The sequence below is a fragment of the Aquarana catesbeiana genome, linkage group LG12 (genome assembly GCF_042186555.1).
Source record: "Aquarana catesbeiana isolate 2022-GZ linkage group LG12, ASM4218655v1, whole genome shotgun sequence".
Lineage (NCBI taxonomy): Eukaryota > Metazoa > Chordata > Amphibia > Anura > Ranidae > Aquarana > Aquarana catesbeiana.
The window spans coordinates 38,744,487-38,770,144 of NC_133335.1; the positions used below are offsets into that span (position 1 = coordinate 38,744,487).

At 45.2% G+C, this 25,658-nt stretch overlaps 1 protein-coding gene across 1 annotated transcript in view; it reads left to right on the forward strand.

Annotated features, from left to right (window-relative positions):
* Positions 1-3,339: 3,339 nt before the first annotated feature.
* The window catches only part of GDAP1L1 (ganglioside induced differentiation associated protein 1 like 1), a 74,295-nt gene continuing 51,976 nt past the window's right edge, over positions 3,340-25,658 (forward strand). Inside the window, exons 1-2 of the mRNA XM_073607608.1 lie at positions 3,340-3,883; positions 25,150-25,342. Of these exons, the coding sequence (XP_073463709.1) occupies positions 3,704-3,883; positions 25,150-25,342 (373 nt within the window). The 5' untranslated portion in view covers positions 3,340-3,703. The remainder of the gene's footprint in view (positions 3,884-25,149; positions 25,343-25,658) is intronic.

The window sequence follows — 25,658 nt, forward strand, 5'->3', positions numbered from 1 at the left end:
ATCAAGATCTAATAGAGATGCCACAGTGGAAATTATAGGACAGCCTTAATAATTGGATGCAGAAAAAAAAATTGGCGATAACAAAAATAGAGGAAATTGCGTGGCTTTATCAGAAAGCCTAGAGATGCATAATTAACTAAGGGGTATATTTATAAAAATCAATCTGCTGATCATTTTTTTTTATATATGTATATATTTGTATATATTTTTCGCTAAACATTCTTCTATTAAAATTCAAAGCAGGGAAAAGAAACTAATCGATGTGTAGTAGTTAGGCACACAGTTAATCCTTTGATCGCCCCTAGATGTCAACCCCTTCCCAGCCAGTGTCATTAGTACATTGACAGTGTATAATATTAGCACCGCTCACTGCATTAAGCCAGGCCATGCATTTGAATCTGAAATAATTTTTTAAAAAATCGTAACTAAGAATTTTCGTTCGAATTTCGCACCATTAGTGGGCCACAGCAACGGCTGATTTCCGTGCAGCCACCCGAATTTGAGTGATCGGGCATGTTGGAAATTTCTAATCAACGATGGGAGAATCCTGCGAGAAATATAATCGAAAAATAAATGTGCATGGGCCCGTGACCTGTAAAGAAAAGAAGATTCCAGGCCACGAAAATTATTTTCTGTAGCAACCTGAGGAGAAATTGAAAACTTGGTCAGTCAAATTTTGAAATCAATGGTAGCATCATCACGAACAAATCTTTAGATTTTCTAAAGAAAATGTGTTCGAAATTTGACTCATGTATGGCCTGCATTAGTGTCACTTAGCGGCAGTTAGTAAGTTCCCATAAAGAGTCAGCTAGTGTCAGATTGTCCGCCGCACTATTGCAGTCCCACTATAAGCTGCTTATTACCACCATTACTAGTATAAAAAAATAAAAATAAATTCTAGTATATATCCACACCATTGTTTGTAGGTGCTATAACTTTCACACAAACCAATTAATAAATGCTTTTTGGGATTTTTTTTTAACAAAGACATGTAGCAGAATACATTTTGGCCCATGTTTATGAGGACATTCGTTGTTGTTTTTTTGTGTTTTTTTTTCTTTTTTGCTTTTTTTTTTATTGGATACGTTTTATAGCAGCAAGTAAAAAATATAGGTTTTTTTTCAAAATTTTGGGGCTTTTTTCATTTATATAATAAAAATAAAAAACCCAGTGGTGATCAGTTACCACCAAAAGAAAGTTCTATTTGTGTACAGAAAATGATAGAAATTTCACTTGCGAACAGCATTGCTTGACCACGCAATTGCCAGGTAAAGAGTGTCGAGTAGCAAAAAATGCCCTGGTCATAAAGGGGGTAAAAGCTTCCGGAGCTCCAGCGGTTAAGGGCTGGTTCACACCATGAAAGTGCGTCTGCGCACGTTTTGGTCAGCCTATGAATTTCAATTGAGACACAGAGAAAGTATTGCAGCACAATTTTTTAAATCGTGCCACACCAAACCCCCTAGTACTGCAGTACAATGCATTTTGGTGCCACAAACACATCCACACTTGCTAAATGCGTGGGGTGCCATGAAGAAAATGGCACCCGCGCACATCGCAGCAGGTAGAACTTTCTGTGTGGTGCGGGAAAGTGCGCGCTTTTGTACATGTGTTCCGCACCGCAAATGGTGTGAACAAATCTATACACAGGAGCTTTTCTGCCAAAAGGAGAGGGAGGGGGGAAGAGGGAGAGTGGGAGAAGGGGAGGGAGAGAGGGGGAGGGGGAGGGAGAGAGGGGGAGGGAGGGGAGAAGAGGGAGAGAGGGAGGGGGGAAGAGGCAGAGGGGAAGAGAGGGAGAGAGGGAGGAGGAAGAGGGAGGGGGAAGAGGGGGAGGGGAAGAGGTAGAGGGGGAGGGGGAGGGAGGGAGAGGGGGAGAAGGGGAGAGGGAGGGGGAATATAGAGAGGGAGGAAGAGGGAGAGGGAGGGGGAAGAGGGAGGGGGAGAGGGAGGGGAGGGGGAGGGAGGGGGGGAGACGAGGGGGAGAAGAGGGAGAGGGAGGGGGGAAGAGGGGAAGAGAGGGGAAGGGAAGGGGGAGAGGGAGGGGGGAAGAGGGAAAGGGAAGAGGGAGAGGGGGAGGGAGTGGGGAAGGGGGGAGAGGGAGGGGGGAAGAGGGAGAGTGGGAGAGAGAGGGGGGGAAAGAGGGAGATGGAGGGAGGGGGGAAGAGGGAGAAGGTGGGAGGGAGGGAGGTAGGTAGGGGGGGAAGAGTGAGAGGATGGGGGGAGAGGGGGAGGGGAAGAGAGGAAGAAAGGGAGGAAGAAGGGGAGGGGAAGGAGACGGAGGGGGGAGAGAGAGAGGGAGGGGGAAGAGAGAGAGAGGGAGGGGGAGGGAGGGGCAAAGATGGAGAGGGGAAGAGAGGAAGGAAGAGGGAGAGAGGGAAGAGGGAGATGGGGAGGAGGGAGAGAGGGAGAGGGAGGAGGGAAAGGGGAGAGGGAGGGGGGAAGAGGGAGAGGGGGAGAGGTTGAGGGAGGGATAGGGGGAAGGGGAGAGGGAGGGGGAAGAGAGGAAGAGGAAGAGAGGGAGGGAGAGGGGAAGGGGGGAGAGGGGGGGAGGAAGAGAGGGAGAGGGGGGAGGGAGTGGGTAGAGGGAGGGGGGAAGAGGGAGAAGGAGGAGGAGAGGGAGGGGGGAAGAGAGAGAGGGAGGGAGGAAGAGGTAGAGGAATGAGGGGAAGAGGGAGAGGGAGAAGGAGGGGGGAAGAGGGGGAGGGAAGGGGAAGAGAGGAAGAGGAACAGAGGGAGGGATAGGGGAATAGGGAGGGGGAAGAGGAGGAGGGAGAGAGGGGGGGAAAGGGAGAGGGAGGGGGGAAGAGGCAGAGGGAGGGGGAAAGAGAGGAAGAGGAAGTGAGGGAGGGAGAGGGAGGGGGAAGAGAGGGAGGGAAAGGGAGGGGGAGGGGGGAAGAGGGAGAGGGGAAGAGGGAGGGGGAGAGAGAGAGATCGATAGGTAAAGCACACTGCTCTCTCTGCTGCTGCTCGCTCTTCTTTAACAGAATGGCTGAAATAGTTAATATTGTACTTGTTTTTCATGCATTGTGCACATTTGGGAGGATCTCCTGAGGTTATCTGTAAAAAAACGCTTCTGAAATGCGAATGCTCATAAATGTCGCTAAACACGCATAAACGCGGTATGTAAAAGCGGCAAAATGGACGTTTTTAAACATTGGTTACTAGCTGTCAAGTTTCCAGCTTTCAGATGAGGTTTTCAAACATCCTGTGTACATGAAGCCTTACTAAAACTGGAGAGTGCAAAATCTGGTGCAGCTATACATGGTAGCCAATCAGCTTCCAGGTTTTATTGATAAAGCTTAATTGATCAAGCTGACATTAGAAACTGATTGGTTTCCCTGCACAGCTGCACCAGATTTTGCACTCTCCAGTTTTAGTAAATCAACCCCTACATGTCATTCAGCAACGGTGGAAAATTAAAGGGCGAATACAGAGTTGACCTTCAGGAGTAAAGAAGGAATTCCATAGGGACGGAGACGGGGGATGAATACTTGAAGCAGCGATTTTTTTTTTTTTCACCCAGGCAACTGTTGTGTGTAGATGTGCGAGCGCCTCATTGTCAGCATCAGCATCGCTTAGCCAGCTAGCATCAGATGAGTAATGGGAGGATGCTGAGCTGTTGGTGATGTCCATAGAGCCATGTGATGCTCTGTGCTAGAGCAGCAGCCCCTCTCAGCCGTCTCCTTTTCTTCTGTCTCCGGCTGTCATGGCGACTGCCAGCAATGTTACTCCCACTAATTGCAGCTGGTGGCCTATTTCGGCTATAGACAACGATGCAGGCAAAACCGACGAGGGCCAGGAAGAGTCCGAAGCCTCCAACCCCAGCCCCAAATCCAAGGACAAGCTGGTGCTGTACCACTGGACCCAGTCATTCAGCTCCCAAAAGGTAAGGGCAAGCATTGGGGCTATTTTCAGGAATTAGAATGGAAAGCAAGGGGAAGGGGGGGGGGTTCAATGCACAGAATGCAAGCTCCCATTTTTCCTACACAAACAGGGAGTATGGCTTGTGCTGAGGAAACATGCTTATGTTGCAATTCAGGGGATGCCCTCTATGCAACAGTCTTGCAAAGATTTGTTATTCCGATTAACCTAAAAGACCGGATGGGGGTTAAATACACTGAACTGCACCATGCATTGAGCTACAGGCGCCCAGCGATCTATATGCGGCCATAGAAATCTAGAAATTGTATAGAAATGTGTATAGGATGTAGGTTTGCAAGATGTGCAAATAGACAATTTCATATTTCTATCCTAGCAACTGTCATTTGTCTACTGCCATTTATTATTTTCTAAAAATGTTATCCTATCTATCGATCTATGTTTCAATCTATACTATGTATCAATCATATCAATTTATAACTATCAATATCCAGATCTATGTATTCATAGGTCTCTATATATCATCCAATTGGAACTTAATGTATAAAATAATAATAAATATACACACATGCATATACTGTACATTTCATATCTTATCCTATAATTTCATGGTGATGCACAGTCATGCCTGACCATCCTACAGAAGGTGTTCTTATACAACAGTACATTTTTGACTCTGTGCCATCTATAAGGGGCCCAAGCTTTTCCTTTTCCGGCTCATGGGCTCGGCACAGCACTATTTGGTCTTGAGTTGAGCTTGTGTGTAGTTAACCAAGGCATTATCAGCATATGCTGTACTTAATGACTGGGGAAATTCTCTGCCTGGAATTGAAATGGCTGACCCGTTTGACCTTATCTGCTGTATTGACTGAAAATGCCACACTATATTAAATCCTTTTCAGCAGCTTGGGAGGTATAGAATCCCTGGAGGCAAATGTCAGCTGCTCCTATAATACAGCATCACAATGCAAACATTCTACGGCAAGCGAGCGCGCGCAAACACACACACACACACACACACACACACTATATACACACACAGTATATACACACACACAGTATATACACACACACAGTATATACACTTTATTGTCAAAAGTATTGGGACACCTGCCTTTACACGCACGTGAACTTTAATGGCATCCCAGTCTTCGTCTGTAGGGTTCAATAGTGAGTTGGCCCACCCTTTGTAGCTATAACCCCTTCAACTCTTCTGGGAAGGCTGTCCACGAGGTTTAGGAGTGTATCTATGGGAATGTTTGACCATTCTTCCAGAAGCACATTTGTGAGGTCAGGCACTGATGTGGACAAGAAGGCCTGGCTCGCAGTCTCTGCTCTAATTCATCCCAAAGGTGTTCTATGGGGCTGAGGTCAGGGCTTTGTGCAGGCCAGTCAAGTTCCTCCACCCCAAACTTACTCATCCATATCTTTATGGGCCTTGCTTTGTGCACTGGTGCGCAGTCAGGTTGGAACAGGAAGGGGCCATCCCCAAACTGTTCCCGCAAAGTCGGGAGCACAAAATTGTCCAAAATGTCTTGGTATGCTGACGCCTTAAGAGTTCCCTTCACTGGAACTAAGGGGCCATGCCCAAACCCTGAAAAACAACCCCATAATATAATCTCCCCATCACCAAATGATTTGGATCAGTGCACAAAGCAAGGTCCATAAAGACATATATGAGTGAGTTTGGGGAGGAGGAACATGACTGGCCTGCACAGAGTCCGGACCTCAACCCGATAGAACACCTTTGGGATAAATTAGAGTGGAGACTGTGAGCCAGGACTTCTCAACCAACATCAGTGCCTGACCTCCAATGGTCAAACATTCCCATAGACACACTCCTAAACCTTGTGGACAGCCTTCCCAGAAGAGTTGAAGCTCTTATAGCTGCAATGGGTGGGCCAACTCAATATTGAACCCTACGGACTAAGACTGGGATGCCATTAAAGTTCATGTAAAGGCAGGTGTCCCAATACTTTTGACAATATAGTGTATGTGGTTTGTTTGTTGTGTTTAAGAATTACTTTTTATAAATCCTTTACAATTGACATATAGATGTGTCTTTTGATCTAATCTCTTTGGACCTCCAGCCATAAACATTTATTGGCCAATGCAATTGGTTGTCACCTCTGCCAAACTTCTGGTTGGTTTGCAGTACATAGAGGGTCTGTGCAATATAGTAGGGTAGAGTGCAAAAAGATATTTCAAAAAACCTAAATAATATCAGAGTGGAGAACAATCTGTAGAGAACTTCTGTGTAAACCCATGCATGCACCAATTACCCAAAAAGGTCTAAAATGACCTTTCTTTGGGGTATGTAAACGTGTTCCTGTACCAAATACAAATTATACTAACTGAAACAGTGTGTAAAAGACAGGTATGGAGAGTTGCTGGCACATACCTGGTTCCTGAGTACCAAGGAACACCCAAGATCTGGGGGTGCTACGTATGCAGATTTCAACTGTAAGCTCTTGCTTGAGGTGTTTGTAGTCTTATTACTGAGTACTGTCCATCATACTTTTTTAATTTGCACTAACATACAATTTTTCAGGATAAGCTTTCGGGGCATGACCCCTTCTTAAAGGTCCAAGCTGTATTGCTCAGACCTTGAAGAAGGGGACGTACCTGGAAAGCTTGTCCTGAAAAATTGTATGTTAGTGCAAATAAAAAAAAAGTATTACAGACAGTACTCAATTGCAACTGTATGCTCTGAAGTCGGAGGTCTGCTACTCTATCTCTTGAAGTTAAAGCTTCTGGATGAATGTATTGCATTGAGAGATGCAGCAGGAGGCATGAGCAAGACCCAACATCAGAGCCAAAGGCTACCATTTGTAGTCCAGGGTCTTCTGGAGTGCCCATGACAACTACATGTGTGACTATATAATTGCCCTTTTGTCTTCCTGAAGGTACTTAGAAATTGGCAGCTTAAGGTCAATGGCAGGAAGCCACAGAAGCTTGTAACTTGGGTACACCAAGGCACGCTCTCCATACCACAAAAGCCTACATAAGCTGTTTAAAACCTGTTATCAGCCACACAGAGTGCTTTGTTTAGAAAAAAAAATGTATGGAAATTATAACCAGAGAAAAGTCATTGGCGTCTATGTTTATTTTTTTTTTACCCAGCTCTTCACACAAACCAAAGCAACACTGAAGTCATCAGTGTTGCACGTTCTCCTCTAGGCCCTGTATGAAAAAGGACAACATTTACTGCAGCCTACACCAAGCTTGTACTTGGCTTCCCATACAATATTCAAATCAGTGTAAAAACACAGCTGCTTCTTTGCATTTAAAGAGAACCTTTACATTGCAAAGCCTACAGCATTACCATTAAGTAGATACCTTTAGGTGCTAAACTTGATTTGCTTGTAGCCGTATTAGTGCAATTGTGACAGAGACTGCTTGGACCTTGAAGAAGGGGACATACCCCGAAAGCTTGTCCTGAAAAATTGTATGTTGGTGCTAAACTTAAAATTCATTCTTTGGGGACCCTCTGCCCCCTTCTGCTTACTGAAATCCCTCTTCACAACACCGCAACCATGTCCATTAGACGTAGTTGCATCACATTTGTGGTGCAGTTGCATTTACCTCTATAGGGTGCAGTGGCATGCTCTACTTTTTTGCCAATGTGTAGGGAGGTACAGCGTGATGCGGCGGCAGTAACACTGGAATTGTATTGAAATTGAAGTTCAGTAATGCACGGCAACCCCAATAGGAAGACAAACGGACAGGGTACACTGACTCAGTCTATCTCGAGGGGCAGAATGCAGCCTAGCCAGTCCGTACCCAAGTGGGACGGTTTCCAGGAAAGATGGCAAGTCCCTGCACTTAACCTACTTGTCTGGAACCTCTCTTTGATGCTTAGCACTGTCCCTGACAGACGGTGACTGGTCCCTACTCTATCCACACACAAAATACCCACCAAACCCGGAAGCCAGGGGCCTAAATAGACTCTGCCTGACCCAAGATGGATGCCAAAGTTACATGGGACGCCAGCATTCAATCGGATGCTGCATCTCTGTGACTGAGGAGATCATAGAGGAATGAGGCTCCTCTCGACTTCCTCCTCCACGTGCACTGACCCTACAGATGAGCTTCACCTGCAGTGAAAAAAAATAGATTTCACCTGCCTACAAGTGCGTATAAGGCTGCCTAGCGCCTATTGTCTGGTTTTGACAGGCAGCTTTCTCTATATTCAGAAAAATCACTAGGGTTTGTGGTGCTCTGAAATAAAGATTCAAAAAGGTCAGCTTGACTCTAGTGGTATGTTTAACAAATACTATTGTGAACATGTTTTATACTTCCTGCTGTGACCTTCTCACATCATGTACTGCACCATCCGCAATATATTCTAGTGTAGAATGGGGAAATATCACTTGGATTCTAACATAGCATAGACATCTTTTTAAAAGGGGACTGTAGGTTTTGCCCTACCTGTGATTGGTGAATTCCCGCAGTGAAGAAAGACCATGTCAGTGTACATGGTGTGGCGCAGTTTTGTAGAGACCTGAGGGGTGAAAGGTCATGTCTTGGATTTCACTATAACAGGTGAATTAGAAGGCACCATGCAGTTGGGTTTTGGGTTCCTAAAACCTAAAAGGAAACATGGCACAGTTGAATATGCTCCTCATGGGGACCTTTGAGCATGGCTCCTCTGTGTAGCAGAGGCAAGCAGAAGAGTCATTCCACTGTATGGAGTAAATGGCCTAAGAGAAAGTGTTCCTATGGAAACTTTGATCATGATGTGAGACTGATACTTAAACTTTGAAATGGAGAGTTGCTGCTGTTTATTCTACTCAGAATAAAAACACTCTTCAAGTTTGGAAGTTGCCTGCAGATGTGTGCACACTGATCAGGGACTGACTAAGGCCACAAAGAAGTGAAGAACGCAGAACTAGTCAGGGCCACTGGAGAAGCAGCTGGGGCCAAAGAACTTGAGTGTAGTTGGCCAACATAGAGGCCTTCAAGACAGGATCGGATGTCCCCCCCCCCTCCACCTCAAAGTCGTAAAAGGAGAGGAAATTAGTCATTTTCTTTTAACATAGAAGAGGCACTGGTGAAATTTGCATAACCCTAACTCCTAATTGTGTCTTGTCCTTGACAATCTGGAGAGGCCCTTGGGGAGAGTCTAGCTGCATGAGTTCTAGTGATGTCCAGTCCATGACAGACTGGAGACAGTTTGAAGAACTACCCCATTATATGCAGTCTGAATGAGGGGAGAACTCAGCTATATGCAGCCCAGTGAGGTCCTATTCGTGACAGTCTTCAAAGGCACTAGGAGAGAACTCAACTGTATAACTGTATATATAGTCTGGAGAGGTACTAGGGGGGGAGCTCTCCCAGGGCACATGACCTCAAACTATCAGGGGGACAGTTCAAAACAAATTTTAGAAAGTATTATTTTACCGAAAGGGTAGCTGATGCTTGGAACAGACTTCCAGCAGAGGTAGTAAGTCAGTCAACAGTAAGCGGATTCACACATGCTTGGGACAAACATAGGGGCAGACTCAATGGACCACTTGGTCTTTCTTCTGTCGTTACTTTTCTATGTTTCTAAGGCAATCTGGAGTGGCACTATGGGAGAACTCAGCTACATGAGTCCTAGCGCTATCCTGTCCATGACAATCTTGAGAGGTACTAGGGGAGAGCTGAGCTGCATGAGGCCTAGTGATGTCCATTCCATGACAATCCAGAAAGACACTAGGGGAAAGCTCAGTTACATGAGGTCTAGTGATGTCCATTCCATGACAGTCTGCAAAGGCACTAGGGATGAGCTCAGCAGCATGAGTCCTAGTGATGCCCAGTCCATAACAATATCGAGAGGTACTAGGGGAGAGCTCAGCTGCATGAGTGCTAGTGATGCCCAGCCCAGGACAATATGAAGAGAGGCACTAGAGGAGAGCTCAGCTGCATGAGTCCCAGTGATGCTCAGTCCATGGCAATATGGTGAAGTACTAGGGGAGAGCTCAGATTCATAAGTCCTAGTGATGCCCAGTCTATGACAATATGGAGAGGCGCTAGAGGAGAGCTCAGCTGCATAAGTCCTAATGATGCCCCATCTATGACAATATGGAGAGGTACTAGGGGAGAGCTCAGCTGCATAATTCCTAGTGATGCCCAGTCTATGACAATATAGAGTCACTAGAGGAGAGCTCAGCTGCATGAGTCCCAGTGATGCTCAGTCCATGGCAATATGGTGAAGTACTAGGGGAGAGCTCAGATTCATAAGTCCTAGTGATGCCCAGTCTATGACAATATGGAGAGGTACTAGGGGAGAGCTCATCTGCATAAGTCCTAGTGATGCCCAGTCCATGACAATATGCAGGGGCGCTAGAGGAGAGCTTAGCTGCATAAGTCCTAATGATGCCCTCAACCATTACAATATGGAGAGGTACTAGGGGAGAGCTCAGCTGCATGAGTCTTAGTGATATCCTGTCCATGACAATCTGGAGAGGTACTAAGGGAAATCTCTGCTGTATAAGAACTAGTGATATGCTGTCCATAGAAAGGAAAGCATGTAGGAACAGGTTGACCAAGTGGTGAGTGTGGCCCAATAGTTTGTAAGACTATTCTGTATAGCTGCAGCATGAGGGGATTGTGAAGAAGTATCTAGAATTCTCATTTGGTCAAAGCATTATCACTACCTATGATTTCCTTCTGCTGGGAAACCAAAGGCGATATATGCCAGACCCCCATTAAACATGTATACACCAACATATATTAGACCCATAGGGATAGTCATATTTGCTCATTGCATAAGCCAGACCATCTTCCTTAGGAGAACTGAGCAATCTGAAAGCTTGTGAATGCTCTTATTTTACTGCAAGTATACCAGACCAGATCTGTTTTCCTGAAACAATATGCTACCTGCACTCTCCAACAATGTAAACAGCTTGCAATGCTACTGTTAGGTGGAACCAAGCTGACTTTGGTTAGGCTTAATCATGGCAAGGAATATGTACTTTTATTTAACCCAAAAAAGTAGTGTGAATTGGGAATGTTGATATGTATGTACCCTATGAATTAATTTAACATTGTATTTTAATTAGACGTTCACTTTAAGCAATTCTATACCCAACAACAAACATTTTATATATTTCGGCCTACCCTTCCTTAGGTGTGGTGGTTACAATACTTTACTTTTTTATTGTTTTTTAATTTTTACCTGATCATCCTGCCAATAACACACTTCCTGTCCTTGGGTGACAACGGTCACTCGCTACACTGTATCGATGGAGAAGCAACGTTGTCACCTAAGGGTTGCTCTCCTGATTTAGACTACAAACATCCTCCCACACCCCTCACCTTATCTCCATTACATCATTTGGAGGAAATGTTCTGTTTACAGAAATAGCTGGGAAAGCCGATATTTTGGTTTAGTACAGAAAAAGTTACAGGGACAATGGGTTTCTGGTAGGATCAACAGGTATTCTATGCCTCCCAAGAAAGGCAATCCTTCTTTTTCCCCAATTGTCCATACTGCAGATGGAGAAAAAAAAGAAGCTTCCTATTGGCTGCTACAGAAAACACTTGTCTCACTTCCATAATGTGGTCTGATGTCCCAGCACAGCAATAAAGATACGTCAGCACTGGCAGATATTTAATTTTCCCTCTTGGTATCAATTTAATGCGCAGATTAAAAGATCTCTTAATTACAGCATTGTCAACCTTGAGCTCTGTATGAAGAGATTCAGCCTCTTGATGCCGACTGTTTCATCTCTATTGAGTCAATTCTAAAAGCTGCACATTTCAGAGGCCCACGCCTATTTCGGTACAGAGATCAATGAAGCTGCTTTGTTTAATACCCATTAATAGAAGACCACCACGGGATTGGCGCTATTAGGATTTTATGTGGCCAGTCGATAGTAGTTCCATTACTGCAAGGGTTGTGATGAGGTCTAGAGAGTGGCATGGTAACCGACACAAGCAGACAAATTAGTCCGTGGTTGGTCTTACCTGGTTTTAAGTCAAAGAACACCTTTAGCTAAATACATCCAACCACCATTTAGTTCTCTTATGTATTCCTGATGAGGTTACAAAATCTTTTCAGTTAAGTTAGTATAATTACCTGTAATCTGTCTTTATACCAAGATTCTCACTGCGGCAAGGCGGTAGGCACACCAAGCTGCAATAGGCGGTAGGCTCACCAAGCAGCAAATAGGCGGTAGGCTCACCAAGGAGAAATAGGCAGTAGGCTCCCCAAGCAGCAATAGACGGTAGGCACACCAAGGAGAAATAGGCGGTAGGCTCACCAAGCTCCAATAGATGGTAGCTCACCAAGCTGCAATAGACAGTAGGCTCACCATGCTGCAATAGGGGGGTAGCACACCAAGCAGCAATAGGCGGTAGCACACCAAGCAGCAATAGGCGGTAGGCACACCAAGCTCCAATAGACGGTAGCTCACCAAGCTGCAATAGACGGTAGGCTCACCAAGCTGCAATAGGCGGTAGCACACTAAACAGCAATAGGCGGTAGCACACCAAGCAGCAATAGGCGGTAGCACACCAAGCAGCAATAGACGGAGGCTCACCAAGGAGCAATAGATGGTAGGCTCACCAAAGGAGCATTAGGCGGTAGGCTCACCAAAGGAGTAATAGGCGGTAGGCTCACCAAGGAGCAATAGGCGGTAGGCTCACCAAGCTGCAATAGGCAGTAGGCACAGCAAGCTGCAATAGACAGTAGCTCACCACGCAGCAATAGGTGGTAGCACACCAAGCTGCAATAGACGGTAGCTCAACAAGCAGCAATAGGCGGAGGCTCACCAAGGAGCAATAGGCGGTAGGCTCACTAAGGAGCAAAAGGGGGTAGGCTCACCAAGCAGCAATAGACGGTAGGCACACCAAGCTCCAATAGACGGTAGGCTTACCAAGCTGCAATAGGGGGGTAGCACACCAAGCAGCAATAGGCGGTAGCACACCAAGCAGCAATAGGCGGTAGGCACACCAAGCTCCAATAGACAGTAGCTCACCAAGCTGCAATAGACGGTAGGCTTACCAAGCTGCAATAGATGGAGGCTCACCAAGGAGCAATAGATGGTAGGCTCACCAACGGAGCATTAGGCGGTAGGCTCACCAAAGGAGTAATAGGCGGTAGGCTCACCAAAGGAGTAATAGGCGGTAGGCTCACCAAGGAGCAATAGGCGCTAGGTTCACCAAGGAGCAATAGGTGGTAGGCTCCCCAAGCTGCAATAGGCAGTAGGCACAGCAAGCTGCAATAGACAGTAGCTCACCACGCAGCAATAGGTGGTAGCACACCAAGCTGCAATAGACGGTAGCTCACCAAACAGCAATAGGCGGAGGCTCACCAAGGAGCAATAGGCGGTAGGCTCACTAAGGAGCAAAAGGGGGTAGGCTCACCAAGGAGCAATAGGCGGTAGGCTCACCAAGCAGCAATAGACAGTAGCACACCAAGCAGCAATAGGCAATAGCACACCAAGTTGCAATAGGCGGTAGGCACACCAAGCTGCAATAGCAGGTAGCACACAAGCAGCAATAAACAGTAGCACACCAAGCAGCAATAGGCAGTAGGCACACCATGGAGCAATAGGCAGTAGTACACCAAGGAGCAATAGGCGGTAGCACACCAAAGAGCAACAGGTGATAGCACACCAAGAAGCAACAGGCGGTGGCACACCAAGAAGCAACAGGCGGTGGCACACCAAGTAGCAACAGACGGTAGCACAATTGGTTGCGCTGTTATTTGTTTTGGTTTGCCAGTTCAATTTGAATAGCACCCCAATCCATCTCCATAGATCAGCTGTATCACAGCACACCACAACGCGTAATACAGTATGAAAAATAGAGCAGAACCAATTTTTTCCTGCACTGGGGACTTGGTCAATATAAATGGGCTTTATCATGCAAGTGTGAATGGGCCCTAAAGCTGACCCATTATGGGTGTGTTTATTCTGCAAACCGATGAGCGGAAGTTGAAGTTTATAAGCCGGCTTAAGCTAGCCATACACTAGTAGATTTGCAAATGAACGTTCATACAGAAATAGACATTTTACAGTGCAACAGGCAAGGCATGATACTTTCCTAGTTCCCTAACTAATACTACAGGCTGCCTGGCATACCTGAGAAAGTGCATTCCAGTGTCCATAGTCCTTTATAGGCTTTCTCACGCAAGTGTTGGTATCTTAAGGGCGAACCCCAAGTTAAAAGTCCCTGTTGCGGGCCATTACAGGCAACTCTCCCCTACTCCTACGGTCTCTTTCTCCAAATCTACCCCCTGCAGGACTCACGCTCAAGGCTGAGCCATGCCCTCTAGTGTCTCCTGTGGGAGCACTGATGGCTCCCCAGACTCCTGTGGGGGACCCCCTCAGACCAGACCACTGTCCCAATTTATATTGCACAGGCAAGTTGGCTGGACCCAGATAGGAAAACCCACCAAAAAGATCAGGAGACCGGGCAAAACATGAACCCCAACCCTCTCAGCTGGGACAGCACCCAATAACTATTTGAACCTGCTTATATGCGCTGCCCGCCCATTCAAGAGGAATAGGCCACCATTTGTTTAAAAAATATTACTGTGTATGTGTGTGTGTATATATATATATATATATATATATATATATATATATATATATATATATATATATATATATATATACAGTATCTCACAAAAGTGAGTACGCCCTTCACATTTTTGTAAACATCTTATTATATCTTTTCATGTGACAACACTGAAGAAATGACACTTTGCTACAAGGTAAAGTAGTGAGTGTACAGCTTGTATAACAGTGTAAATCTGCTGTCCCCTCAAAATAACTCAACACACAGCTATTAAATATGTCTAAACCGCTGGCAACAAAAGTGAGTACACCACTAAGTGAATATGTCCAAATTGGGCCCAATTAGCCATTTTCCCTCCCCGATATCATGTGACTTGTTAGTGTTATAATTTCTCAGGTGTGAATGGGGAGCAGGTGTGTTAAATTTGGTGTTATCACTCTCACTCTCTCATACTAGTCAGTGGAAGTTCAACATGCCACCTCATGGCAAAGCAAGGTCCATAAAGACATGGATGAGCGAGTTTGGGGTGGAGGAACTTGACTGGCCTGACCTCAACCCGATAGAACACTTTTGGGATGAACTAGAGCAGAGACTGTGAGCCAGGACTTCTCCCATAGACACACTCCTAAACCTTGTGGACAGCCTTCCCAGGAGACTTGAAGCTGTTATAGCTGCAAAGGGTGGGCCAACTCACCATTGAACCCTACGGACTAAGACTGGGATGCCATTAAGGTTCATGTGCATGTAAAGGCAGGCGTCCCAATACTCTTGGTAATATAGTGTAGTTTAATTGGGACCTGAAGACCTCTAGGATGAGTAGGATGAGATCAATTATTGGGATAGTCCAAGACCGCCCCATTCCCCCCCCCCCCCCCCCCCCATTCAACTATTGCCCAAGCACAAACACCAAACACCTATGTATAGACAGTATAAAAGGGCCCCAGTGGGCTGCACAGTCTGCCCCAGTAGTAGATCTGCCATTGAGGGTACAGGAAAAGATTGGCACATAACCTCAGCTGCCCATAACACCACATCTTCTGATCGTTCTGCCATGCGGATTTCACTGAAGGGAAACTCCGCTGATGTAGGCTGTCATCGTGGCCCAGATTTGTGACAGCTTCACTTTAAGAAGAAAAATGACCCGTAGGACTTCCACAAACCATTAGCCGATGTATTACTCTGCAGAAACAGGCCACCGTGCCCTGAATGTCAGCGGCAGCCCGGCTTCCCGCTACCACAGCCAAATTGCCTGCTATAATAAACCATAAATCCAATAAGCTCATGCTCAAAAGCGATAGACTAGGCAGGGACAAGATAAATCTCCAGAGGAAATGTGTATTGCCTGTCGCAGAATGCAACAGATATTATCCACAGGAAAGAGAAGAGTCGGCGGGGATGGGGGGCATCAGCTTGGACACTTTTTTTTTAACATGTGACTCCACTTATGTAGAGAAATCTCACCCTTCCAGGAGATGTACGTACATTGGGAGGATTTTATCACACAATTATAGATTCTTACCATTGTGAAGGAATAGCTGTATGATGTATCCTGTCCTTCCTCACACTCTCTGAATCTTTGATCTCTGAATGGGAGGATCAGCCTTCATTATCATCACCTGAGCAATCTCTGACTTATAATCTGGAAAGCTGCACTCTCTGCATCCATTGGCCAAGGGCCTCTTTCAGACAGGCAAATAGGCTGCTGCGTTCACGGGCGGCTAAGTGCCACATCTGGACGCAGCTGGATGATTGGCCACAGCCAGTGTATAAGCGACTAGAAATGCAAACTGTCTGCATCATCCAGGGCTTCTCAGAGCCTCTAATCACAGCTAACCACTCAGATGAGAAGTTCAATGCCAACAGCAGCGACACCAGCTAATTGATTCCAAATCTGGCTGTTCACACAAGGTGTGCTTGGGGCTGTTTTTTTTTTTTTTACCAGCAACAATCACAGATTCCTATTGGCGGATGCTTGTCTGAAAGAGCCCTAAAGTCGGCCATAGACGGATCAAAATTTTGATCCATATATGGGCAGCCTGTCGTTTTTTTTTTTCCATTTGATCACTGCTGGCGGCGATCACTGTATTTTGACGGCTGGGAAACTGCCCGCTGTCAGAATACATTAGCGCAGTGGGAGGGATTTCCCCATTAACACTAATGCCTCGTACACATGATCGGACTTTCCGACAACAAAACTGTGGATTTTTGTTTGAAGGGTGTTGGCTCCAACTTGTCTTGCATACACAGGGTCACACAAATGTTGGTCAACAATTACGAACGTACTGATGTACAAGACGTCCGTGACATCTCCATTATGAATGCTAGTTTTACAAGACCGAGCGCTTCCGGCTCGTACTTGATTCCAAGCATTCATGAACTTTTGTGCGGGGGACTTGTGTACACACGATCGGAAAGTCTGACAACAAAGTTTTGTTGGCGGAAAATTTGAGAACCTGCTAGCCAACATTTGTTGGCGGAAATGAGCATACAAATGGTCGGACTTTCAGCTCACATCCAACATTCCCCATCGAAAACTCTGATCGTGTGTACACGGCATAACTGTTGTTGATGGGGGATTCAAGCAATTTTCTTTCCCTCAACCGGGGGTTGAAGGAAAGAAAATTGCATAATATATGTCCGGCCTAAAGCCTTGTAACACATGGTACGATTGTTGGCCAACCGAGCATCTGATTGTTGTCAAAAGGGCGTGTGCCAGGATCTTGTCTTGCATACTAACGCTATTGTCGTGTCACAAACACGAACGTAGTGAGATACTACAAGGAATTTCAGCTCTTGAGCGCCACCCTTTGGGCCCCTTCTGCTAATTTTGTATTTGGTGAGCATTGATTCTGAGCATGTGTGTTTGTACTTTCGACTTTTGTGTGACGGATTTGTGTACTGACCATGCGAAAATTTGACGTCAAGCCGCTGTCCCCCAAAAATTTACTAGCCTGTCATCCAACATTTGTTGGCGGAAAATTGGACAACAATTGTCAAACGGAACGTACTAACGGTAAAATTTTAGGACAACAGTCTGTCAACAGACAATCCCCTGCCAACAATCGTACTGTGTGTGCGAGGCTTAAGGGTGGATTCCGAAAGAATTTTCTTTCGCAAATCTTTTTTTACAAATTTTCATTCGTATTTTCGAATTTCGCACCATTAGTGGGATGCAGCAACGGCTGATTTTCGTGCAGCCATCGAATTTGGGTGATCTTGCATGTTGGAAAATGATTTTCTAATCAATGATGGGAGAATCGAGTGAGAAAAAAAATTGGAAAAGAAATGCGCATGAGCACAAGAAAAGAATATTCTGGAGAGAAAAGAAGATTCCTGGAAAGAAAAGAGGATTCCCGTCCAAAAAAGAAGATTCCCGGAGAGAAAAGAAGATTCCTGGAAAGAAAAGAGGATTCCCGTAAAGAAAAGAAGATTCCCGGAGAGAAAAGAAGATTCCTGGAAAGAAAAGAAGATTCCCTTAAAAAAAAGAAGATTCCCGGAAAGAAAAGAAGATTCCAGGAAAAAAAAAGATTTCCAAAAGGAAAAGAAGATTCCCAAAAGGAAAAGAAGATTCCTGGAAAGAAAAGATTTCCAAAAAGAAAACAAAACAAGATTCCCGGAAAGAAAAGATGATTCCCGGAATAAAAAAGATTTCCAAAAAGAAAAGAAGATTCCCGGAAAGAAAAGAAGATTCCCGGAAAGAAAAGAAGATTCCCGGAAAGAAAAGAAGATTTCCAAAAAGAAAAGAAGATTCTCAGCCACGAAAATTCATTTCTGTAGCAACATGAAGTGAAGCAGAAGGCTTGGTTGGTCAAATTTCAAAATCAATGGTGGCACCATCGGATCACAAAACATACGTAGTTTCTAATTTTCAAAATAAAATTTGTTCAGAATTTGACCCATGTATGTCCTGCATAAGACTACATTCACACCTAAAACCTCGTACACACGGTACGATTGTTGGCAAGTGATTGTCTGTTGACAGACTATTGCTCTAAAATCTTACCGTTAGTGTGGTATTGACAATTGACAATTGTTGTCCAATTTTCCGCCAACAAATGTTGGATGACAGGCTAGTAAATTTTCAGCAGACAACGGTTTGACGTCAGATTTTCTGATGGTCAGTACACAAATCCGTCACACAAAAGTCGAAAGTACAAACACGCATACTCGGAATCAATGCGCACCAAACACAAAATTAGCAGAAGGGGCCCAAAAGGTGACACTCAAGAGCTGAAATTCCTCGAGGTACGTCACTACGTTTGTGTTTGTGGCACGACAGTTGTGTACCGTTAGTATGCAAGACAAGATCCTGGCACACGCCCTTTTGACAACAATCAGACGCTCGACTGACCAACAATCGTACCGTGTGTAAGAATTTAGAAAGAATTTTCTTTGAAGAATCTTTTCTAAGAATTTTCTTTTGAATTTCGCATCATTAGTGGGCCGCAGCAATGGGCAATTTTTGTGCGGTCATCGAATTTGAGTGATCAGGCATGTTGGAAATTTTTGAAAAACGAATGTTTTAAAGCGGAGTTCCACACAAAAGTGGAACTTTCGCTTATTTGTTTCCTCCTTCCCTCCGGTGCCACATTTGGAACCTTTCAGGAGGAAAACGGGGACATGTTTTTGACAGGTCCCCTTCCCCACTTTCAGAGACAGTGCAGTGGCGCCGTCTCTCGGAAGTTCGCCCCCCCCCCTCCTCCTTCCTCCGCCGCCCAGCCAATTAGAAAGTGCAGCGTGCTTTGCGCATATGCAGTAGGGAACCGGCTGTGAAGCCGAATGGCTTGACTGCTGGGTTCTCTTACCAGGAATGGCAGCGGCAGCACCCAACAGCTGATCCGAAGATCAGCTGGGGTGCCGACATCGCGGGCTCCCTGGACAGTTAAGTGTCTATATATTAAATGTCAGCGGCTACACTATTTGTAACTGCTGACTTTTAATATTTTGTGGGGGGGCGGACCATTACTTTAATCAATGATGGGAGAATCGTGTGAGAAATATAATCGAAAAATAAATTTGCATAAGCACAAGAAAAGAAAATTCCTTGAAAGAAAAGAAGATTCCGGGTTACAAAAATTACTTTTCTGTAGGAACAGGAGGTGAAATTGAAGGCTTGGTTGGTCGAATTTGGAAATCAATGATGGCACCATCAGATCACAAAACGAACAAAATTTCTGATTTTCAAAAGAAAATTTGTTCGGAATTCGACCATGTGTGGCCTGCATAAGTGGTCTCCTGTTTTAGAGCATATTGGTGTTGCTCTCTGAAAAGCATTTGACAGGTGGTGAGGAGGGGTTGTATCGCCTCCTCACCCAGGGTTGGTGCAAGGATTTTTGACACCCTAGGCGAAACCTCATTTTGCCACCCCCCTTGGCTCCACCTCTGACCCCACCTCCTTTGCCCTGCCCATGTATACCCCACCTTTTTAATGAAGCACCCATCAAATGCAGCACACCAGCACCCATCAAATGCAGCCTCACCAGCGCCCATCAATTAAGCCTACCAGTGCCCATCATCAAATGTTTGCTTGCTTCCATTCATTCAGGAGTCGGGACACAGTCCTCCGCCGCCGCTGACACTATGTGCGAACAGAGCGATGGCTGCCTGCAGATGCTGAGACTTAGTTGCTTGCTGCAGAGAGTAGGAACACCAGTGGCCGGGCCGCCCTAGGCGGCTGCCTAGTTTGCCAGGCGGCCCTGTCCTCACCACGTGCTTAAACCCCTTGAACCTCGCTCAAGCGCGCCACAGCTGCATGCATTAGACATGGTTGCAGGGCCGTTGTAAAGTGGCCAGGTTCGTGTTTGGTGGTGAACGGTAACACCTGCTGATAGTGGCAGGGGGTATAATTCCTGCTGTGGCTATGAAGAAAGCATGTGTACACCCCTACAGTTGAAGGAGTTAGTGGGTGGATGGCAGTAAGGGCGGCTCGTTCATGCTAGCTTTTGGGGGCAGTAAACCCCCGCAGTTGAACCACGCTTTTACTGTCCCCCAACCGCTATCTTTAAGCTCCAGGAGCCAGGATGTACACATACCACGGTCACAATGCTTTGCTTGTCAGCCGCAGCAGGAATTATTCCCATTGTCGCTTTTTGGCTCTTATGCCCCATACACACGGTCGGATTTTCCGACGGAAAATGTTCGATGGGAGCTTGTTGTCGGAAATTCTGACCGTAGGCTCCATCGGACATTTTCCATCGGAATTTCCGTCACACAAAATTTGAGATCTGGATCTCAAATTTTCCGACAACAAAATCCGTTGTCGTAAATTCCGATCGTGTGTACACAATTCCGACGCACAAAGTTCCACGCATGCTCGGAATCAAGAAGAAGAGCAGCACTGGCTATTGAACTTCGTTTTTCCCGACTCGTCCTACGTGTTGTACGTCACCACGTTCTTGACGTTCAGAATTTCCGACAAAATTTGTGTGACCGTGTGTATGCAAGACAAGTTTGAGCCAACATCCATCGGAAAAAAAATCATGGATTTTGTTGTCGGAATGTCCAATCGTGTGTACAGGGCATTAGTGTGTATTTAAAGACTCATTCACACTTTGCATGCACCAGACAATGCACATTTTCATGCACTGAGATATTACACAGCACATTTATTATGAATGGACAGTTGACACCCTTAATTCGTGGAGTAACACACCTGTCCTTTTTCCTTTTATTCACGACATATATTGTGCATTGGGATGCTCAATTTTATTTTTTTTACCATATAGGTACGTGTGGAGTTTTTTAAGTTCTGTTATAAGACAGTGGCAGGAACTGAATTCATAAAAGCAGGAATGGAATTCCCTCTAAAAATACAGAAAAAATCATCTTTAATCTGCACATTAACAAATCATAGACATAATACAAACACAAATGAATAAATGCATATTTTCTAAGGTCTAGTTTTTGTCCAGGGGTGGTAAAAATAAGCAGTTGTGGCACAGTGGTGTGGGCTTTTAAAGGGTTAGAATAGGCAGTGAGGAGGTGATGTATCACCTCCCAGCCGCATTTCAATCACCCTCTGAAAAGTAATCCACTGCGAATCTATTCTCAGAGCAGCGGCAAGTGTAACTGAGCTTATAGGCATTCGCACAGACAGCGAGGGCCCCCGAACCCATACATTGTAATGACAGGGTGTTGGCGGTATTCATGGCTAGACACACACAGCTATCAATCCCAGCAATCAGTAGATTCTTACTACTGGGATTTGCAGCATGGCAAAGCGCCCAGTGAATGGTGCCATATATCTGGGGGTTCAGCTAGGCCCCTTTCACACAGGGCACGTCCGTTTTGACGGACTCCACTTTGCTCCGCGCGGGATCGATCTGCTGATCCCCGCTGAGTTGGCGGATGACAGGTCCGTCTCCGCTCACTGTGCTGAGACGGCCCTATCAGAGCCCTGCTCTCCTCTAGGGGAGATCGGATGAAAACAGAGGGCCTTTCCGTTTTCTTCCGATTCCATCCGATCTGCCAGACAGATGGAAAATAGGGTTTCCGTCCTTCTGGATTTGGCGGGCCGGATAGCGCCAGATGTCAGCGGACATGTCACTGCTGACATCCACTGCCCCATAGAGGTGAATGGAGCGTCCGATCAGGTTTGCCTGAAAAACGGACAGGCGCACCTGATCGGACAGATTGTGTGAAAGGGGCCTAAGGCTCTATTCACACTAATGCGTTTTTTTGATGCATTTAGCATTTTGCAGAAATGCATGGGAATTTTTTAACATGGGTTCCTATGGAACATGTTCACATCAATGCATTTTTGTGCCTCTGCGTTTTTGGAAAGGGTCGGGGAATTTTTTTCATGCAAAATGCAGTGTTTTGCATGTAATAGAATTCAATGGACCCGCATCCAAAACGCAAGTACTGCATTTTTACCGCGTTTTAACCGCGTTTTGCGTTTTTTTTTTCTTTCTTTTTTTTACACTGTATACAGTATAAAAAAACACACTGTAAAAAAAAAAAAAACGTTAAACATGGCAAAAATGCGGCAAAAACGCATGTTCAAAAACGCGGCAAGCACTGCAGAAACGCTCAAAAGCAACATGCATAGATGTGAATCGAGCCCAACACTTGTATTTCCTCTGAGAAGCGATCCGCAGTGACAAATTGCTAATGTGAATGGTGTCTAAGGGCTGATTCACACCTAGGCATTTTTAGTGCTTTTTGCATTTTGCAGATTTGCACTACAGTTCATTTAACATGGTTTCCTATGGAACACGATCTGTAGTGCAAATGTGCAAAATGCAAAAAGCACTAAAAATGCATATGTGTGAATCAGACCTAAATGTGCCATTCTAGTGTGTGTGTGTATATATATTATTATTATTATTATACAGGATTTATATAGCGCCGACAGTTTACGCAGCGCTTTACAACATTAGGGCAGACAGTACAAGTACAATACAATTCAATTCAATACAGGAGGAATCAGAGGGCCCTGCTCCTTAGAGCTTACAATCTAGGAATATATATATATATATATATATATATATATATATATATATATATATAAGAGAGAGAGAGAGAGATTGTAGTGCCTGGATTTACATATACTTTATAGAACATGCTTTTTCCTGCACTGGACTGTACTGGAACACAGTAAAATGCATCAAAAACGCACTGGAACACATCAAAAACACATAAAAAAAAAAACACACCGGACTCCAGTACAGTGGGAAAAAAAAAACAGGAAAAAAAAAGCATCTGGAATGCATCGGAAACACATCAAAAACGCACCAGAACACGCCTAAAAAAACAAAACTTATCCGGAACGGATCTGGAGTGCGTTTTTTGTGGTGTGAACCAGCCCTGAATTTTATGTCACTTTTTTACATGCCTGCTTTGATATATTTTTAACATTGTATTAAAGGTAAAGATTTGTAGGTTAGCCACCAGGGAGATTGCTTACTAAAATGATTATGCTTAACGTGTAACTAAAGGCAAAACCATTTTTTTTCTTTTTTAGTTATGGAGAGGGATTAAAACCCCTGTCAGGTGTTTATTGCTGTCTGTGACCCCATTAGGGTCCACCCTCTCTATTTGTCCTGTTTACCATTATCATTAAAAGTGAAAGTAGATCCCACATTTTGTCCCCAGAACAGGAATAGAGGGGAAATCTTCCAATGAGGACACTAGTTCTTGGGACAGCCAGGGATTCCCACCTGTTTTGGCTATGGGACTAGGGCAGAATCTTTCCAGTACGATACAGATGGACAAGAAAAAAATTGACAGTGGTTATAACCCTCCAAAATAAATAGAAAGTTTTGCCTTTAGTACAACTTTAAGGGTCCTTTCACAAGGGTCCTTTCCGCTGATCCCCGCTGAGCAGGCGGATGACAGGTCCATGTCCACTCTGCTTATGCAAAGTGGACACAGACACACCACCTGTACTTTTACACCAAACTTCTATCTGATCCGATCCACTGGACGGAAGGGGAACAGATCCCCATCTGTCTGTTTATAGATGATCAAATTGGATGTAGGGGTGTAAAGGGACACATGTCTGTTTACACCCACCGCTCCATAGAGAAGAATGGAGGTTTCCATTTAGGTCTGCCTGAAAAAGGGACAGGCGAACCCGATCAGAACATTCGCTTGAAAGCTTAAAGCGGTAGTAAACCACTGCAGAATAAAAAAAAACACCTGTAAGACAATGGCATAATGTGCTAGTATGCACATTATGAAATACTCACCTTGGAACGAGGCCCTTCCAGCGGTGCCTGGTCACCGCTGAGAGGGCTAACAACTTCCCCCGGCCTTTCGTACGGGTTTGCAGGCTACAACGCTGTGAGTGGCCGGAGCTGCGATGACGTTACTCCCGCGCATTCACGAGGGAGCCCTCGGTTCCGTCACAAAGCTCTGAGGGTCCCTTCACCAAGAACAGTGACTGAATGGCTGATGCCTAGCCAATCCAATGTGATGACACCTCTGTGTGCACTAGCCTCTCACCTTACTGCTGTAAAGTAACAGCGTGAAAAATCTTAGCCAAGTGCTTCAAACTTGGGGGGGGTTCTCTAGGGGTCCTTCTCTGGTAGGTCTGACTGGTGGTTCCTTATGGTGATCGGTTCCTCCTCTATGGTATTCTCGATATCAGTGGTAAATGTGGAAGAAAGGTTCCAGAGCCCTCGGTTCCGTCACAAAGCTCTGAGGGTCCGGCACGGTATGCCGGACCTTCAGAGCACATGCGCCGGTGATGTCAGCAGCTGCATGCAGGGTGAATATCTCCTAAACCACGCACGTTTAAGAGATATTCATTTTGCCTACAAGTAAGCTTTATTTAGGCTTACCAGTAGGTAAAAATAACAAAGCAGGCTTTACTACCACTTTAAACTAAAGCTGTCATGGCAGAAGCATGGAGGATACCATTGCTGACCCTTCTATCCGAGAATGTTAGTTGCCTGGCATGTATGCTTCAATACTGTGAGTCACTGGCCTAAAACAAGTATGCATGTTCTGGGTCAATAACTCAAAAGGTACTAAAGTCAAAAAGGCAGCAAAACAGCCAGGGCACTAGCATTATCTGAAAGAGGTTAGCCCCTATATTTACTTTACCAGCTACTGAGATAAGATATCAGCCACACAGGGAGTGCATGGTTTTCATCAGGTCAGCCAACTCATAGGCTTGCACTGTGGGAAGTAGCAGCAAAGTCCAACTATTGTGTAGTTTTGATAAGCAGGTGATAGAGCCTGTGTTAAAAAAAAAAAAAAAAAAAATCCTGTACATCCCGTTTAAATGCCAAATTTCTTCTGTACGTGTTCCAGATTCGCCTGGTGATCGCGGAGAAGGGGTTGCCTTGTGAGGAGCGCGATGTTAGCCTACCCCTGGCAGAGCAGAAAGAGCCATGGTTTATGCGCCTGAACCTTGGGGAGGAGGTACCGGTGGTCATTCACGGGGATCACATCATCAGCGACTACAACAAGATCATTGACTATGTGGAGAGCAATTTTGTGGGAGGTAATTTGGTGCACCAGCCGCCGGACCCTGAAGAGGCACAAGCCATCCCGTGTCATTTTTGAAAAGTGCAAAGGTTTTAGTGTACAAACCTGACATGATTGATGGATGTTATAGGGTTTGATCATAGTTTTTTTTTTAACTATACAAATGATACAAATGTTATAAATTGAGTTGCAGTTCAGTGAGTAAAATAAGTATTTGATCCCCAACCAAAGCATGACTTAGGACTTGGTGAAGAAACCCTTGTTGGCAAGCACAGAGGTAAACGTTTCTTGTTGTTGGTTACCACAGGTTTGCACACATCTCAGGAGGGATT